Source organism: Anguilla anguilla, chromosome 16 (assembly GCF_013347855.1).
Source record: "Anguilla anguilla isolate fAngAng1 chromosome 16, fAngAng1.pri, whole genome shotgun sequence".
Taxonomy (NCBI): domain Eukaryota; kingdom Metazoa; phylum Chordata; class Actinopteri; order Anguilliformes; family Anguillidae; genus Anguilla; species Anguilla anguilla.
Window position 1 is genome coordinate 17,249,315 of NC_049216.1, and position 19,896 is coordinate 17,269,210.

At 51.5% G+C, this 19,896-nt stretch overlaps 1 protein-coding gene across 8 annotated transcripts in view; it reads right to left on the minus strand.

The window, feature by feature from the left end:
* LOC118215229 (neogenin) overlaps positions 1 to 19,896 on the minus strand; it is a 163,077-nt gene that overhangs the window by 39,262 nt on the left and 103,919 nt on the right. For all 8 annotated transcript variants that reach the window (XM_035395785.1, XM_035395784.1, XM_035395786.1 and 5 more), the window contains exons 6-7: positions 8,820 to 8,974; positions 7,948 to 8,068 (exon numbers count right to left, since the gene is read on the minus strand). In XM_035395785.1, the coding sequence (XP_035251676.1) occupies positions 7,948 to 8,068; positions 8,820 to 8,974 (276 nt within the window). The remainder of the gene's footprint in view (positions 1 to 7,947; positions 8,069 to 8,819; positions 8,975 to 19,896) is intronic.

Consider the following 19,896-nt stretch of genomic DNA (forward strand, 5'->3'; position numbering starts at 1 on the left):
GACACACGCTGGACTGTTTATAATACATTCAATGAGATCGAATCAGCCAGAAGGGGCTGTATTTCTATGAATAAACAATCTCGCCAAGTTGAGTGCTTATCCTTTCTCATTTCGGCACTTCTCCCAATGGGGGAAAACAAGACTTCCTTTGTGACATTTCGCTCTGCAAACTCAAGCTGATAAACAGCAGTGTGGTTCAGAACTGGGGTCTACACTAGCCTCTTCTCATTCGCTTCCAGAGAGGAAATCCTGTGATTAACACCCAATACCCCAGTACAACCCAGACCCCTTTAGAAGCGCCATGAACACTGGGGTAGATACTGCCACATACCAGGTTTTTTTTAAAATCAAAAGCAACTTGATAACTATGTCTGTGTTTTGAAAGCTCTGAGGTGCTAATGACTGGATGAGTGAGACTCTCTGGCGTACGCCAGGCGGCGTGACCGAGGGCACGCTGCAGGTGTGTTTGTGTGAGTGTGTGTGTGTGTGTGTGTGTGTGTGTGTGAGAGAGTGTGTGTATGTGTGTATGTGAGTGTGTGTGTGTGTCTGAGTGTGTGTGTGAGAGTGTGAGTGTGCGAGTGTGTGTGTGTGCGAGTGTGTGTGCGCATGTGTATGCATGTGTGCGAGTGTGTGTGCGTGTGTGTGTGTCTGAGTGTGTGTGTGTGTGTGTGTGTGTGTGCATGTGTATGCATGTGTGCGAGTATGTGTGTGTGCGTGTGTATGCGTGTACTCAGAGCTATAATTTGGCAGGGGGTCCAGGAAAAGGAAGGTTCGCTCGTTAACAGCGAGCGGGCGGGGAGGGAAGGCGTGTGGCCATCTTTGCACCTGCGAGGGGAAGGGCTCCCCCGGTGGAGAGGGCACGCTTATCGAGCCGCCTCGCCAGAAAAACAACATCCTGCGCGAAGAACAACATCCTGCGCGGGCCGCAGCGCTAAAAGCGACGGGGCGTTTGCTGGGAGGAGCGCGCTCACAGGAAACGCCTGCTGCACGCGGAGCGCGCTGCGTGTTCCGCCGCGCTCTGGCAGCCCCCCTTTCCCCTCGTCGTGGGCACTGCGGACATCGCGGGCACCCCGAGCTCTGGCCTCCTAAGGCCCCTGCTAGGGCCCAGCTCCCCAGAGGAAAGTCCATTTCAGCCAATTCAACAACTGCAAAGCGGTTTTAGCAAGGCTTATTTTCAATGCTGTAAACAGACAATTTACAGCTGCCATGCATGCTGAGCGGTCCTATCGCCCAGGGACGGGAAACTAAACTGCTGCCTTCTCCATCATCAGCGGCCGGGAGAGGCAATAGGAAAAAGGAGGATTCTATCAGGGGACTGATTTAAGCTCTTCACAATCAATCTGGGGCCATAGCTGACTTCTTAGCTTCTTCGGTTCACACAGCGTAAATCTGGCACAGTGATTTAAAGTTAAAATTACAGAGGCTGTGTTCCTGTAAGGTTCAGGACAAGGTCTGGAGAACCATGCCAGCTGTGAATGTGAAAGTGTAGGATGGCATTACAGCAGTTAAATACCATTTAAAGCCTCATATTGTAAAGGTCTCTTATTAGCTGCCGGTCAGGCTAATTGAGGGAGAGGTTAATGGTGCCAAGTCCCAGACTGGGCAGGCTACACACATTCCAAACAAAAGGCAAAGCATGCTGGGAAAGCCTTCTACATATGTGACTGAGCATTATATCTCTCTATCAAACTTCCCATAATTACATATCATTAAAATACTTAATCTTGATATATTCCCATATATACAAATGACCCCGTTCAAATGATCTTGAACCACTGCTGATAATTGCATCCTTTAGATGAATACTGTGTCACTGAGTGTAGAGAAGATTTGTGCTTATTAGAACTTAAGGTAAAGGCACATATGGAGTGTGCAACCCTAGGTACAGAAGGGCTGCTTAATGACTTTCTGGCCATGTCTCAAGAGATGAAGGATTAAATTATAGTATTTAGACACAGCCATGGTTCAAACAGGACCTAGGGCTGTTTTCTGAAAAAAGAAAAACAGCTATAGGTCCTGTTTAGCTTATCTAATTGGAACTTAAAACTAATTTCAAGTTTTCTAGAAAATCATGAGACCATATCTGAAAATGTACCCCAAGGTAAAGTCTTTGGATAGAACCATTGTACCATGAACACACAAATTATATTTACAAGTCAGATGAAGAAATGCTTAATGCTTAAGTCCAGCCCAAGACATTCCCTGGATTTTATTATGTGAGAAAACCAGTCTGGGAGCCTTTTTCTGACATGTTTACATGTTCTGGCAAACGGCTGCGAGGGCCATCTTTCCCCGCTTTGGTGCGCCGAGCGACGCAGCGGCGCGGCAGACGGGAATGAACACAAACAGGGCCCAATCAGCCGGGCCGGCGGCGGGGCCGACCGCATCCATCACTCTGTCACAGCGCCGCTCCGCTGCGGCAGGACGCTGCTCCCCAGGGCCCGCTGAACGCGCACACAAATCCCCGCCACCTGTCTCCTTCAGAGGAACAAAAAAGGCGGTGGTGGGGGGGAGGGGAGAAGGAATGCGCCGCTAAGGCTAGCTAACACGCTGCTAACGCTAGCTAACGTGCTGCTAACGCACCGCTAACGCTAGCTAACACGGCGCTAACGTGCTGCAGATCCTCCCCGTGTTCACAGGGCATCTTTCCGCTGCCTGGTTCTCCTTCCTTCGGCGCGTGGTGGGCGAGGTCACCGGGCTGCGGGGCGACGGCCTCGGTCGGCGGATCTGAGTGCGCGGCGGATGAGGGCGGTCCCTCTCTGCATGGCGCACGGAGAGCCCATTACCGCCAGGTTGACCTCAGCCGCCAAACGCGGCGTGACTGAGAGCGATGATGCGGACTCTCTCCGCTCCATTACCCATGAGCCTGACTGCGCCCTAACCCCGACTCACATGCGGGTAAAACTGCCACCGCAAAGAAGGGGGAACTAAGGCTGCTCCCACACAAACACACTGATCCGTTCCGTTAGGACAGTCATAGGCTTCAGAAAACGCACGATTAGCTTCCTGTGGAGGAACGACAGGTACAAGAAACACAGCATGTCGGAACACCACGTCTTTACAGCGTGAATGAAAGCGCTTTCATTTTGAATCCACAGCTGTCGGAGGAAAAAGACAAGCATTCAAATGCAAAACCAAGACAATGCAGGAGAAGAAAAGGGAAATGAACAAGATGACTGTATTCTGAGAGGTTACTCATGACCTGCTCTTCAACACACAATGATATCTGTGCTGCGATCCAAGAATGTAGTCTTGGTTAGCAATGAGAAAGAGACCGAGAGAAATGTAAGAGACCGCCAGACTGTCCTCAATCACAATCACAGCGAGCAGATCAGTGACACGGAGTGCACCTACCGCACTGCACTTAACCAATAACAGAGGATGAGCCAGGGAGAGCAGTGACATGGAACAGTCAGAGGGGCCGCATCGCGCCACCCTTAATCGAGGGCAGAAACCCGATGGGGAATAGAGCCGCTGAGGAGAGAGCAGAGCAGCGGAGCAGCGTCATGGATCAGCGGCGTGGAGGCCACCACAACGCGCTGGAAATGGAGACAGAGCAGCTGCAGAAGCGGAGAAGCACGGAGCACTGGTCTGAAGCACAACGTTCCTTCATTTGCAGCTCAGAGAGCAGCTCTGCCAATGCCCTGACGCCCGACTCCCTGTAAGCAGGGAAGGACGGGAAGGTGCAGGGTTTACCTGGGAAGTCCCGCAGTGTTCCAGCACACCTCCAGACAGGAGTCACCAACACACCGACACGATGACTGAATTACATGAAGCAAAGTCCAGGTGCAACTGCCTATTTTACAGCTGCTGGGTATTCTACAGAAAGCATACAGTGGCTATGCATGGCCTTGGGCCAAAAATAAAACCATAATTCAGCAACACTTGCACCTACGTTTGCCAGTGTATTAGGGGGCTCATCTCATTGTGTCATCACAAACAGGAGCAGGAGTGACACTCCCCAAAGTGATTTATGTGCGTGCGCCTTTCATTCCTTTTTAACTGCTTGTGCGGCCAAACAAGGCAATCACAAACAAAGAGCCAGAAAGCAGCTCCATTCTCCAGACAGAAAAAAAGAAAGCTAAGAGAATGAAGCTTTCTTCTTCTGAGGAAACATAATTACCTGCTGCAATCTCTCAGCTGTTCCTCCACACAATCAGCCTCCACCAGGTAAAGAGCCAGTGCGGGAGGAGCAGGCCTCCGAGCTGTCATAACCCCACTGATTACTCCCGACGGCTTCAGCCGCACAATACATTCAGCAATCAGGCTGCCGATTCTCCCGAATCAAAGAGGGAGGGAAACGAGGGACGTGTGTGCTCCCCGAAGACCTTCCAGAACATGAGCAAACACGCGCTGTAGCGCGAGAGGGGGAGACGGCCCAGGCCAACAGCCTTAATTTGTGTTCCTTTCACGCGTTGGCCTGCACCGTAAGCTTTGAGAAATGTGCGTGGCAATGTTATCTTGACTTAAAGTATTGCACGGCCTTCTGTGGGAATCTTATATAAATGACTTTTTCTTGAGCGTCTTGCAGAGCGGAAATGAATGGCTTTTTGAACAGTGGAAGCATTGAGGTTCACTGGAACAAGACGCCTCACACTTGCCAAGTCCAGGCAGCGGCGCCATACGGGGGGAGGAGGAGGGGGGGATTGGGGGGAGTTAGGACGATTCCAAGGGTCCTGACTGACAGAGGCCCTCAAACAATAATAGAACATAAGATTTTATGTTGTTCTGGCCTGGGGTGGTGGGGCCCCATGCAAGATCTTTTCGTGGGGCCCAAAATAGCAGGTCGCAGGGCTGCGTGGACCCTGTGTGACCCAGCTCCGGGGGTACACCTGACTATACCACACCTGACGGGTGCATTTCCCAAATCACACATGCACATGGGTTGTGAGAGAGGACAGGGGAAAGTGCGGTGCTTCAGGGGGTCATTTCCACACGCTCCGGTTCAGGTTAACCCCCCCATTACATAATTACGGCTTCTTAACGCCCCTCTCAGGCGCTTGCACCCAGACATCTGTTTGCAAGATGTGTGGTACGGAGCTGAGGCTGTGCTTCCTCTGAGCCTGACTGAGCCTGAATGAGCGGGCCGCCATGCGTGGGGCTGCCGTCACTCCACCCCACCCCCCGTCAGACCGCAGGGCCGCAGCCGCGGGCGACTTCCTGTGCGCCTGAATAAAGGGCCTGATTGTGCTCCCGGGGTCAGGAGGGGAGCCGTTTGTTCAGGGGTCTGCCCTCTTGTGCATTTCTGTGAACTCGCGGACCTGCGTGGGCACTGTTGTGAGCGTGTGGGGTCTCTTTGTGCGTGTGTGTGTGTGTGCGTGCGTGTGCATGTGAGCAGTGTAACAGGGGGTAGGGTACACAGTGTAAAATGAAAGGTGTGCAGTGCAGTAGCAGTGGGAAATGTAAACTGTGAATCTCAAAATGAGTGGAGCAATCATTTTTCACCAGTGGCTCTACCGATTTTAACCAATCAAGTGTTTTGCCATGTACAGCAAAGCCTGTCGAATGACCACGTGCTGACAGACAGTGGTACATGGTAGAACCCAGTAAAGTCCTTATAAAACACTGCACATTTGTGATGGACTGTAAACCAATAATTAATTCTATTAATAATAATACGGGATATGTGATTAAATAAAATACATGATATGCTGAATACAATAAAATATTTGAGCTTGGCTGTGAGATGATCTTGACAGAGCAACTGAAGGTCACTTCCTGTGGGCGTGGCCTGACCGTTCCCATCCTCACACAGATCTTTGGCTCTAAACACACAGGTTGTTCCCTGCCCTTCCTTCATCTGCTGCTGGAGGCAAAGATGTCTGGCTCCAGGAGGAGGGGAGACGGGAAGGCCCGTGGGGGGACCCGGAGTGAGGAAGCGCGACGGGGGAGCGGGACGGGGGGCAGGACGGGGAACTGCCCTGCCATTTGGAGACAGCCGGAAGGCCGTGGGGCACAGGGTGATGCCATCCCAGGGCCCAGCACGGGGCCGAGGGGGAACAGGTGGCTGACGGAAAGGGGGGGGTGGGGGGGGGATAGGGAGCAGGGAGAGGAGCGCCCCAATGTGACGGCTTCGATTAGAGCGTCTCTCAGCCCCGAGTGCGGCAGGCAGAGAAGGGCTTGTGTGGAAATGACGAGTCACCCACCGTCATGCCACGCTCCCTAATGAGGACACCTACGGGAGCGCAAAGCGCTTCGACATTCACGCCTTCTCAAAAAGCACCACTTCCTGGGTGGTGATAAATACGAGCTGAGCGGTGTAAATACGTCGCTGTAAACAGCACCAACCCGCTGATTCTTCACTGGGAATTCAGAGCTGAGGCTAACTTTCCACCTTAACACCTGGACTACAGTCTCAGCCCTCGGCAGGTTCAACTTATAGGGCACCCAGTTTGGGCAACTATCTGTTATATGTGCAATGTGTATGTATGTGTTATATGTGTGTGTGTTATATAAGTGTATGTGGGTCAGTGACACGACCTGCACATTCTCTTTTGGGTCATAGTAGAGACTTTCACATTTAACGTGCAAAAACGATGCAGTGCAGCTATCTGCAGGTAAACCCAAACTATCAAATTGTTACCAAATCTGTTAAATATCACAGAACTAGAGCTTAAATGAGGGTCATAGCTACATATAACTACAACAATATCTAAAAATTATTGCTTTATTTGAAACTTACATTTACATTCCTGCCCCTCTAAAAACCATGCGGTGTTGACCCATACCCGTGTACGCACGCAGATGCACGTACATGCATGCGTATGTGTGTGTCTGTGCATGGTTCTTCACATTTTCTGTGAATTGCATCATGTGTACGCAAGAAGCACACGTTTGCACCTGTTAGCATTTACATAGGGGCTGGTGTTTGCGTGCTTGTATATTTGGGTTTCAATACACGTATATCTAAACAAGCTCCTTTCCAGGAAGGTCCCGTGTTCCATTCTGCGGCTAATGGGGATCCTGTAGATGCTCACCTCTCTGCCTGGAACACATTCGTTCAGCAGTCAGTGTCTATTCGGTGTCTGTTCGTTAGGCCATGTTTTTCAGATGAGGCATCTCATTATTTCTGGGAAGAGTTGAACACGAATATGAACACGAGAGGAATGGAGTTTGTGTGTTATTTTGGGATCTATACCACAGCGACCGGTAACTGTGCTCACACTCAGTAAAAGACTCAAAGCAGTAAAGCACAGGGCATGGAAGTTTGTAAGATGTGAAACGAGCCAAAGTCAGAGGGCCTATATGCACCATTACATAACTAGCATAGTAAGATGAAACAAAATGGGGCCTATTTGAAAGTGTGTTTAATCTGAACAGTCAAAATTCGAGAAATTCACTGTCTGTGCGACGCCTGCTGCTTTTTAGACATGCATCATTTAAGATAATTGCATTTATATCTATGTTGGGTGAATTAGATCTACGGAATTCTCTCCACCAAAATTTCACCAGTATTAAGGTTCCTTAGCAGTAAAAACTGATTTGATTCTTGTTTCCACTGAACTACAGCCTTCTTTTGGGATCTTTACTGGCCTGTGATATTTCACTTTTCAAATGTGAAATCCATTGTTTTGTTTTGTGTCCATTTAAATCTCTTTTTTCCTCAAAAGTTTGGACTTCTAGCATATTTAGCAGCATTTTAGAGTGACCTTGGACTGAGACAAGAAGACCTGCTGTGGATGAGCACACAGAGACACTGCCCGGCTGACTCCTCCATATCTCTCCACAAGCTGCTTGTTCGGGGGAGTCAAAGCAATGTCAAACCGCACGCCCCGCTCGTTTGGCCAGTTGGCCGAATATGACCCTGTCGGATCCCAGCCGCGCGTTTCTCACATAATCCAGGCTCTGTATTCTCGTGCCAGAGCTGAGAGAACCCTGACCAGGGTGCCTTGGCATTGTGGGACACTGTGTTTCTGATCTGCAACCCCACAGCCCTCTGGAACTTACCGAGGTCCAGGATGATGAGCTGGGCGCCGGCCTGGACGTTGCCCGCATCGTTCTCTGCCAGGCACTGGTAGAAGCCCTCGTCCGACGTCACCAGGCCCAGGACTTGCAAGTTGTGTTCCTTCTGCAGGGAGGAACACACAGGTCACATGACTGGGTTACACCCGCTGGAACAACACGTTCATGATGAAACCAGCCGAGTGCCAAACACAAGCCCTGTGCCAACTTCTCAATAAATCCTCCACGCAGTGGACCGTGTACAGGTAGAGTAGACCTATATCTCCTCAGCAGCGGGCAGACTGCAAACGACCGGACAGTACGGGACAAAAGCAACGTCTTTTTCCAATGTCAACATTTTGTTTTATCCCTCTACCGAACTGGACCAGAGCAGCAGATGAATAGCGTGTGCCGTTCTGCCATTAGCCTGGAATAGCACACACAGAAATAGCGCGGGACACGGGCGCGGCCAGCGCTGGGGAAGGTCACCCGCAGACACAGGGCAATTAGTCAAGAGCCCCATGGAGTGCCCCATAGCATCTGCAGCCTAATTCCTCACACAGAGCACACCCGAATCTGACCATCTTATTTCACTTAGGAGCCCTCCCGCTCCCCGACAGCACGCATTACGCTCACTTAGGGGGCAGTAAAGACACTTGAAGCTGACCATTAGGAACGACAGACAGCCCCAGGCTTCCACTGGCGGTGAGAGAACAGCTAGCGGCAGGTATCGGACCAGGTCTGATAGTGAGACTGTAGGGGGCGCTGCTCGAGTAGTTACACAGGTCTGTTTCCAAACCACACACACACAAACCAGCATGGATACATCTCCCTCTCACACACGCACACACAAAATTGCAACGGAAACCTTGACTCACAATGATTTTGAAGTAGTCACTGGGGATGACGGCATCCCCGTTCTTCACCCACTTGACGGTGGGAGGGGGGGAGCCCGTCACCTCGCACTCGAAGATGATGTCCCTGGACTCGTGGGCGTGGATGTTGGCCGGGCGCTTCAGGAAGCGCGGGGGAACTGAAAGACACGGAGAGCAACGTTAGCACAAGCATGAGAGCAGCCCGCATAAACACAGCCACTTACTTCATCTTCTGCTGACATCACCGGGGGGGGGGGGGGGGGGGGGGGGCAGAGGGCACTATTGAGAGCCATTGCGATGCCTTATTCGTGGTATCAGCACTAATGATGTAGAAATGCCTCCCAGTGAGAGTTCCGCTTACATATTTCCCTAAATAAGCACCATGTAACTAGCAGCACAAACATATCTGTCACGCTGAATTCTCAGCAACACAGACAACATTTAAATTATGCACAAGCTGAAATGTACCACTCATACATCTGCACAAATACGCAGCTCCTAACCCAAAGCTCATTTTCCCCTCTTTATTTCCCCACTTCCTCATCTTCCCGACAGGCCTGACTGTACCCACGCCTCCACTGTGACCCCCCCCCGTGCTGAGGCTGAAATGCGTGCCCTCCTCTGATGCCATCGGTCGCACAGCGCAACAGCACAGCATCTCTACCCGCTGACTGAGGGCACAGGCACGGGACTGTGCCCGCTGTGTCTCTGGGACAAGCCAACGCAGTGGTGACCCAGAGAACCACGCCCGCCTCAAAGTCGCCATACCTCACAGAACAGCCGCGATGGCCTCCTGCGGCCGCTGGCGCGTGACGGAGCTCAGACTGACGGACGCGGACGCCGTGTCATAGCTGGCGCGTGACAGACCTCAGACTGACGGCCGCGGACGCTGTGTCATAGCTGGCGCGTGACAGAGCTCAGACTGACGGACGCGGACGCTGTGTCATAGCTGGCGCGTGACAGAGCTCAGACTGACGGACGCGGACGCTGTGTCATAGCTGGCGCGTGACAGAGCTCAGACTGACGGACGCGGACGCTGTGTCATAGCTGGCGCGTGACAGACCTCAGACTGACGGCCGCGGACGCTGTGTCATAGCTGGCGCGTGACAGAGCTCAGACTGACGGACGCGGACGCTGTGTCATAGCTGGCGCGTGACAGAGCTCAGACTCACGGACGCGGTCGGGAATCCCACGCCTCCGCACCGGCTCTTTAAATCTAACAGCGCTTTTTGTTTTTTATGGCGATACGCATTTCCAAACTTCAGGAAAATAAAGGTCACCCCCGCGCCATTAGGCAACAGAAGAAGAAGAAAAAAAACTGCAGTTTGCAGAGTTGCTCAACATTTACACTGAAAATTGAGTTTCCACCGTAACCTCCACTGCCCTTGGCTTTCAGCGCAGCCCGGCTGACTCAAGCCGACAGGCTGGAAAATGATACGCTTTGGGAACGAGTCAGACTTCATTTCTGTGCCGAACGGCACGTCGCAGTAGCGAGCTGAGTTCCCAAGCAGTCCCCCGTTCATCGCTCGTATGAAAACAAAGGGTCCATGCGATCCTCCCAATGACTGATGGAGAGAAGGAATGTTCCAAGTTTTCTTTTTTCCTTATCGAGTATCAAGAGGAAATAAATTTGATCTTGGGTGGAGATAAACGCCAAACCGCACTTCCCCTTGTGTGGGGGCATGCTGAACATAATGAACCCACCCCAGAGCCCAGGTCAGGTCTGAGGGGTTTCCAGCGATAAGCGCTGACCCCCAACAGGCGAGGGGAGGGTGAGAGGGAGCGGGACGGAGATTCATGTAGTAATCTCCCTCGCTTGAGGTCACAGTGTCAGGTTCATGGCATTCTTAAGGTTCTCCAGCATGTGGGCGGTTAGCATATTTTCAGCTGTGTGTAACTGCAGAAACCAAAGGACCGGCAGACAGGTAACATTATTCCCCCCACCATCCTACCCCCGGGGCCCCCTATCACACACACAAACCCATCCTGCGGGAGCAGCGCCCCCTGCTGGCAGGCGCGAGCAGCGTGTCTGCGCTGTGGGCGAGGAGGCGCGATGGCGCTGGGTGGTTCCCGTGGAGCTCGTTATCTGCAGCTGGGAGAAAACCCCTCCTCCTCCCCTCGCTCACCAAACTCCCTCCGGTGCCATGCACCATTTACACTAAATGGATTTCAGACGTTTGGAGCCTATCTGACAAGGCAGTGAGCACAAAAACAGCTAAAAATACCACAGAAGCCTGTGTGACTCCAGGGCCTGAAGGCACAGACAGCACCCCAAAGAACAGAGGACAGGGCTGAGGTAGGGGGGTGGATTAACCCACCCACACCAATCACAGACTGACCAACAAACAGCCAAATCAATCTGAAGGTTAAAGAATGTCACAGTCTAACCAATGGGAAGGTACAATCCTTCACGAGCGGAAAGGCAGCAGAGACAAAGAAGAACTGAGCAGGTGTGTGGCTCCGTCACCCAGTATGGGCCGCTCCGAATCGGCCCCCTGCACCAAACCAAGAAGCGGGGCGGGGGAAGGAGGGGGGGTGGGGGGGTTGGGTAACGCACTACACTGCTGTTCACCCCAGGAGAGCCAGAGCCCAGTTTCAGCTAATTACAGCTCTGTTACTTTTACGATAACGGCTCACTTTCGATGGCTTTTCTTCCAACTCCCAATAAAAACAAACCCCAAAGAATAAGCCATTCATTTAAGGCGTGCTTGAGACCTTTTTCCGTCCTCGCTGCCAAAAGCCAGTGTGAATTCCACACCAATTACCTCAACGCATACGCTGCCTGGAAGCTTTACGTCTCCACCACGGCCCCCCCAGACCACAGCCCCATTCTTACCAAAAACATTCGCCTGTATGTCCACACAGCGGCCCAGCAGTCCCCCTCTACGCGGGACAGAGGAGTGCCTCTTTTCGGCATGTCACATCAGTGAGGGCCACTGTAAAGCCGTCTGCAGTGAGAATGCGCTAATGCTATAATGGGGCTTCGCCGTCCCTCTTATCGCACGGGCCAACCGAAGGCGGGCGAAAGCCTCTGGCGTTCCCGACGCAGCCGCGCGCCACGAGGCCGGTGCTTTCGGCACAATCGCACACGCGCCGCGACTCAGCGGCGGCGCTCTGATCTCGCGCGTCCGCACGCCAGGAGGTCGGCCGCAAAACGGGGCTTTGTTTCCGAAAAGGAGCCGCAGATTATTCTTCCGCCTTCGCGAATGTAAAGCCTTCGCCCCCCGCGAGCGATCGCAAAATTTCTCGTGCCCCACTTTGAAATAAACGCTAGACTGTGTAACTTCTGGTTCAGCTTCTCTACTCCAGAGCAGGACGCAGTGCATTATGGGAGGGAGGGCTGTTTATTCACTCCGGCTCATTGTTCACACGCTTCTGATTCATCTGCTGATCAGGACTGGTAAGGAGGAGCTCCCTTCCAACGAAGTTTGTGGGGGGCATGCCTGTGGGTCCCCTGTGCGGGTGGCAGGCAGGTTCAGGGTTCAGGACTGCCCCAGAGCAGATGTGGGGTCATAGTTGCTTTGGGGCCAGGCAGATGATCTACTTTGAGTTTGGCTAAAGGAGTTTGTGGGGGGAAGGGTGTATTATTGCTGCCGGGCCATTTTGATCAAGATGGCTGATTTCAGTTTCAGGGGAACATGAGGTATGTGCTAAACCTCTTCTGACCTACTGCAATATTCAACACAGAACTCAGAATTATTACTCATTTTCACATCAACCTCTCGCTGTGCTATCAAAGAGAACCTTTGTTTTACTTGAGATTTGATTTAGGAGAGGAAAAAAGGACCTGACCTTGTGGTGAGATAGAACACAGCTTAAAGCTTAAAAGTTATAGATTTTTAATAACTTATAACTTTTATTAACTCATTTTTTAATAGATCCTGCCAAAACAACCTTCTTTTGTCAACCGCAGAGGTTAATTACTTAACATATATTTACTCCAACTGTTCAGTTAAATATGTAAGCAAAATAACTTTTCAAGTCTCTGAACCATGAGCAGGAATAATCACTGCCATTAATTACCAAGCACTAATTTCATGAAGTCTGGGGTCTTATACGGCCACCGCTAACGGTGAAAGTGTGTGCTATCAGTACAGCGGCCAGTTAACAAGCTACAAGCTCTATTGTGTTCACTGTCTTAGGATAATCTGGCCGGCTTTTAAAGAGCTCTTACTGTCTGTTTACTAAATGAAGGAAGCTAATCAGCCATTACCAAGTAATAAAGTATCTCTCCTGATAAAAGGACCATTTCCCTCCTTTCCTGTCCCTTTCCTCAATTATTTAAATGCCGAAGAGCCCGTGACCGCACAACACAGACGCTCCGCCAGGCACCCGTCTGCTTCCTTTCGACTGGAAGCCCACAAGCAAGCTGCTGCCTGTGGACCTGCACCAGGAAACACAGGGGGCTGCGGATGGAAATAAAAGTGAAGCAATAATTTACAGATATTCATCCTGGGATTTGTGCGGGAGGAACGTTTTTTTTTCGCTAGTGAGCTGTGAGTGGTCAGTGGCAGCCATTTTGTCCATTTGACTGTGACAGGCGGAGTGGAGTTTACAGTTCGGTTCTGAGCAGCCTGGAGCAGAGTAGCTGGGGAGGATCCCCTCAGGACCCCTAGGGGGGTGGGGGGGGGGGGGTGGACTGTTCCCAAGTGCCCCAGCTGGAAACCTTCATCTACAGGCAGCCATTTCCTCCCCACATCAGCACACTGCTGGGGTTCGAGTGCAGCTCTCTTGAAAACACCGCAATTAATATATGCAGATATAAACTACCAGGGACCTAAAGGATTACAAACCATCAATTACCTAAACTCACGCTCAGCTCCCAGACTTCCGAACGCGGGTTTTGGAAATAAGTGCTGCGGCGCTGAGCGTGCTGCTGGGACGCACCGCTGGGACGCACAGACAGTCCAGCGCCCCCCCCCCCCCCCGCCCCAGTCAGAGGAGACAGGTGTACGGGGCGCTAGCATACGGCCCGGCTCCGCGCGGAGCGGCTAAAGGGCTCAGGGCCGTTTTACTTCTTGGCAGCGCCTGCCGTCTGGGGCCTCGCCGCTAGTTACCAAGTCAAATGAAAATAAACACGCAACGAAACTTGGTCAGGCTAATTGGTTTTAAAAGGCCATACACTCTTCATTAGAGTCAGGGAGAAAAATCTATTATAAATATTAATAGTTCAGGGCTGATGAGCACCACTTCAGTTTAATATGGGCAATTCTATCCCCCTTCGCAGTGTGAATTTTTTTTCGGAGTGAAAGAAAGCAATTAAGGTCTCTGGGTAAGAATTTATCCTCCACTCTCAGCAGGAGCAGAATAAAATCAATACAATTCAAGTATAAATAAAGAAAAGACAGGCGCTGCACACCATCGATCATGCTGTTCGTAATGCAGCCAATCACAGGCGGGCCTGGCCCAGCCAGACCCGTGGGGCTGACTCTGCGGGCTCAGGCTCATCTCTGGACCCCAGACACCCCTCACACTCCAGAGCCATTATCCCGAGGGCCAGGAACACAGGGCCCAAAACCACACAAACTGACATGATGAATGGCTCCTCACATCTTTACCTGCAGTCTGCAGACGGTTGCTCTGACAACCATTAGAACAACACTGGTCACATGACGCTGAATATTCACTTCACGTCGGGGGCTGGAGGGATCCATAAAGCACGCCTCGCTTACTGCAGTGAATTCTGCGCCTTCTCCAAAACACACGAGCACACACACACACACACACAAACACGCATGTGTGTGCACGCGCACACACACACAATGATCAGAGCTGCTTCAGGTTACCCTCAGGTCTCTGGGTTGAGTATAAATGACCTTTCAGATAAGAGAAATGGACAGACCTGGGTGAGTTCCCCACAGATAGAGGACTGGAGTAGAGAGGAGAGGACAATAGGAGAGAACAGGACAGGACTCAGTGCTCAAAGTACAGGTGAATCCACTGTGAGACTGAAGCTGCGAGTCACAGCGAGCAGGAAAAACACAATGTCCATGAGTCTTTTTATAGAAACTGAAAAAAGCACAAGGAAATGCACACTCCCAAATGTCACCCCTGTCTCATGACATCAACTATCAGGATCAGGAAGGCCACCCACTATTACAAAAACAGTGCCCTGCGTCACCAAGATGCCCAATGTGATCACAACTGCCCCCTGCCAGGGTTAGGGCATGTCCCACCCAATCTTTTTATTCCTATTTCTGTTGAACAAAAAAAAAACCATGAAATGACCTCTCTATCCTCCCAAACCCATCTCTGCTACCAAACAGCTGAAACGAAAGCAGCCTCATCAAAATTTTATATTCTTCAACAGAGCCTGGCAATGAAACTTTTATTGGATCCAAGGCCTTCCTCGTAGATGAGGAACACATGGAGCAAACCCAGCAGAGCTCTAACTGCACCCCGTACACCCCCCCATCTTAACAGCCCTCCCCAGCACTCATAATGCACCCAACCAACACGACCGCCATCCACCCTTCAGCCCTGCGCATGAGAGGGCCCAGGCACTCAGCAGACCCGTAATTAAAACCTGCTGCCCCCGCCGCTCTGATTCGCTGGCCTGCCTGGGCCAATGAGGGCGGAGACATGTCAGCGCGGCGGCTCTGCCAGCCACTTCGCTCCCAGAGAGGCCCTCCGGATCGGCCTGGCCGGGGCTCCGCGCTCCCTGAGGGGAGAGGAGGAGGAGGAGGGCGGGGGGAGGGAGAAGCCTCCTCCGCGCAGACACAAACACACGGTCCGGAGACACGCAGCGAGAAACCACAGAGAGAGAGAGAATGAGGGAGAGGAGGAGGGAGGGAGAGAGGGAGAGAGAGGGAGGAAGCAGAAGGAGGGAGGGAGAAAGAAAGAGAGGGAGGGAGAGAGAGGGAGAGAGAGGACAGAACAAACACCCACAGTTCTCAAACTGTGAAAATATACAGAGGCATTTCTCAGGCCTGCAGGCCAGACAGCACCGTGACGACATTCTGAAGGTTTAAAAATCACTTTATGATGCCAGTCAAGTGAACCAGCACAGATAAAAAGAGAATTCATAAAGTGTTTGTAAAATTTTCAGTTTAATAAACAAAGCATATCATGTTTCTGCAGTAAATCGACACAGATATTGTTTGGGTTTCAGCTCCTAAAACAGAGACCCATTTCTAAATTATAGAACAATAAAAATAACATCCGTGGAGAAGACATGGCTGGCACAGGGAAAAGAGCTCTGGGAATAACAGAGCACGCACAAGATCAAAAACAGTCCCGAACCGCGGGGACAAATCGATTGATTAAAGAGGCCTTTCAGACACCATCCAAATCCACAACAGCCTAAACCCGACAAACACGGGACAGAAGAGCGGAGAAAATAAACAGCTGGGCTTTGCCAGAGAACACAGGGCGTCTACAGCGTCACAACAAACAATGAGTCACTGAGAGCGGAGAAAACAGGGAAAAGGCAGTGTGTGTGTGTGTGTGTGCCCCTGTGTGTGTGTGTGTGTGTGTCTGTGCACTATTGTTGCTGTGTTTATTTTATATATAATCATTTCCATCCTCATTTTTCCTCCCCAATTTGGACGTGCCGTTTGTGCAGTCGCAGTCACAGCTGCGCTACATGCAACCATGCATGGATCACTGCAGCTCAGGCATGCGCTCTCCTGCGCAGTCTCCCATGAGCCAGGGACTCTTCTGCTCTCTGCAGGGCGCAAGGCACCGCAGGACCGCTTAAGGCAGGGGTCCCTGACAGCGGGTAGGGTGCCTATGGCCCCCCCTCAGCACGCTGCTGAGAGGAACTGATGGGGCGGTAACCCAAGCAATGGCTAAACTGAGGCTTGGGCTCGAAGCAAACGGGCGTGGCCTTTCTTAGCCGAGCCCCTCCCCCCAGGTAAGCCCCTCCCTGCTATGCTAATGTAATTTACTGGCACAAAAGTAAGTGCTGACCCCAACCCCCCAACCCCCCCCCCCTCCCCACCAGCCCAGTGCACCGCAGACAGCCTGTTCTGGAGCGATCCAGCACGATGGCGATCAGTGTGGCGGCCACCAAGGTCTTACTGAGAGGCGAGGCGGCGCACCTAATCGAACGGCAGGAAGGGGGCGCTCCTGCGCGCTGACCCGGGCTGCTCTCCCAGCGAGCGGCTGCATGCTGATCAGCCCGGGTGTGCACGGCACAGATAATCCCGCCCGCAGCACGCGCTCAGGAGAGGGGCGGAGCCTCGCCCAGGGACCCGCTCCATCTGTCACCGCTTTGTCACATGAGACTCATGGGTGGACTCGTGCCCGGCAGACACAGACAAATCTAAAAACGTGACTGTGAGAGATCTGGAGCGCTGCCTCCCATTTTCTGATCTCACAAGTCCTCAGGATTGCTGTTGCACACACCATCTTTCCTTCTACACCCAAAATAAAGGCACAGTGCTAATTAAACAGGAAATGCCAGGCCTACAGTTAATACCTCAAGCAAAGGAGACAAAAGATATGCAGTGGATCCACCCAGGGAAACTACAGTAAGGCGGGAGGCCGATGGTATCTCTGTGGAAAGATGGCAGTGGGCAGCGAAGTGCTCCTCCACCGAGCCGTGTTTCATACTCCGCCCGTGACATCCTCACCACTTCAGGGGCGCTGTTTCCATGGAGATCGATTAGATCTCATCTGTATTACGCTGTTAGAGTAAAGGGAGACAGCTGGCTGCCGGGGCCCCGCTGGCTGCCACAGGCCCCGCCCTCTCTTTGATTCGACCCCCCAACGTGGCAGGCGGTGCGTGGCGGGGGAGGCGGACCCAGAGAAGCGTGTCTCCGCGGCGACTTACTGGTTGGCGAGGCTCTGATCTTCGCCAGTTAGTGTGAAGACGCTAACGTAGCGGGGCCGCGCGGCGGGACGTCCTGCCTGTGTGAATGAGGAGGGCCTGATGGGACCGGTTCAGCACAGTCCCTGTCTGGGTGCCCCGCTGTGGATCAGAGCCTTTGAGGTAAAGCCTCAAATCTCATTTTGATCACAGGAGCCCATGATGAAGCTCGTGGATTAATATTTAACATGACTGTACACAAGCCAATCAGGGAGCTGGGCTGAGCTCTGCGTTTGGAAGTGCGCACGCTTGGCGGCACTGCTGACGTACCGGCCGACCGCAGACTGGAAAAGGCTGGCAGAGGGGGTCAGCGACAGCCTTTGTGTTTAAAGCGCTCTTCCAAACTCAAAGCAGGGTCACACAGCACTCTATGCACCAGGGGAAGGGGAGCGTTAGAGTCTACTGAAAACAAGACCCGTCGCTCAGGAAGTACAACAGAAAATGTAAAATGTGAAAAATAAACACAAAAAAGCACTTGACCCTCCTCGTACAAGGACCATTTCAAGCCTCGAGATCCTTCAACAGCTAAATGAGCTTTGGCATTTATACCAGCACTAAATATTATTCAAACAGAAAATACATTAATAAGCAAAAATCTCTCTTAGCCTTGAGGGCTGTGCCAGTAAAACTCAGCTGTTATGGAATAGGAGAGGGGAAACTAGTGCTCTCGAAATGGGAAAAATAGAACCTGGCCTTCAAGGGCACATGCAGAATATGCTAAGCAAACAACACAAATGAATAAAATCCCAGTGTGTTATTGCCTCACACAGAAACAGGAGAAGTGTGTTAATGCCTCACACAGAAAGAGGAGGACTGTGTTAATTCCTTACAAAGACAGGAGAGTGTTAATGCCTCACAGACAGGAGTGTTTTAAAGCTTCAAAGAGAGGAGGGTGCAACAGCTAGCAGCAAGTGGGCAAAGACCCCTCAGGTAGCCCGTGGGAACAGGCTCTGGTCTGGGGTCCCCATCCCCAAACACCTGCCTCTAATGAGAGCGCCTGGGAGGGGAGGGAATGCCCGACTCCCAGTGAGGTGCACCATGGGAGGAGTGCAAAAAGATTCTGCATAGCAACAGAGTGCTGTTGTGTTTTCACAACCAGGCCTCACCTGAGACACTGGAGGGGACCAGGAAGCCGCTTCCTCTAAGAGCTCTCTTATCTCAATCATAGCTCTGTCTCTGTCTGTCTCTCCGTCTCTCTCCCTCCCCCCCCCTTCCCTTTTCTCCCCATCACACACTATCTGAATATCTGACATGTCTCACACAAAATAATTGATTTTAGGCATAATTACTGTCAGTAGTTTTGCCATGGCACCAATCCAAATATATAATGACACGACTCACCTTGCTCTCAGACTGGGGCAGTCATTAAACAAGAGGGAATAAAGGTGCAGAGTTAATATATGGCAGAGATGACGCCTTTTTGTGTTTTCTCCTTCAAACAGCTATTCCTCAAACAATGAATCCCGCCTAACGTCAGGCGCTGAGAGAGGAGATAAGATGTCCTGCGCTTAGCAGTGATAACACAGCCGAGCAGCGAGATTCTTAGGCAAACAACAGGGAGATGCAAATACTCAGCCTGAGCTCTGTGAAAACAAGCGACAGAGATTCACGCAGAACACACAGCGGAGGCTGAGTAAATAACAGGCTGGAGGGGAACGGCGCCGTTACAGGCAAAAAGAAAGAAGGAGAAAAAAAAAGACGACTATCACTGAAAAGGAAGCCCGTTTCATATTCATACTTATGGCTTCCAATGCCTTCACTCAGGGTGGTACCACAGATGCTAGGGCCTCTTAGGCCACACATTTAAATAAAAAAACATTTAAAAAACTGCCGCTCAAACTCTCCACCCCCAACACAGGGTCACCCCCTGAGGTCAAGCAGTAGCCAAAATGAAAAGAGGTTATACATACAGTTCAATGCGAAAAAAAGAAGAAAAAAAAACCAGACTAAACTGGTGACTAAACCGCAACAAAACAGAGAAAGGGAGCCCTGAACTGAAGCAGCAGTGATTGGTCACTTTCACAAGGAGGTGGAGCCTTTCGCCTAGTAGAGCACAGCGGATGGGCTCCACCTGACCCAGCCACAACTGACCTCTAAAAATTCCTAAAACCAATCAATACAGTTCAGGGCTTCTGAAAACTGATACCTACGACCAGTCTGTGAAATAAAGACAATGAATGAAATACGGATGGGTACTGAAACAAAGACCTTCCTAGCAGCAGAAATCCTCTTCGCTTCAATGGGTCCACTTCCTGTGTATTTTAACAC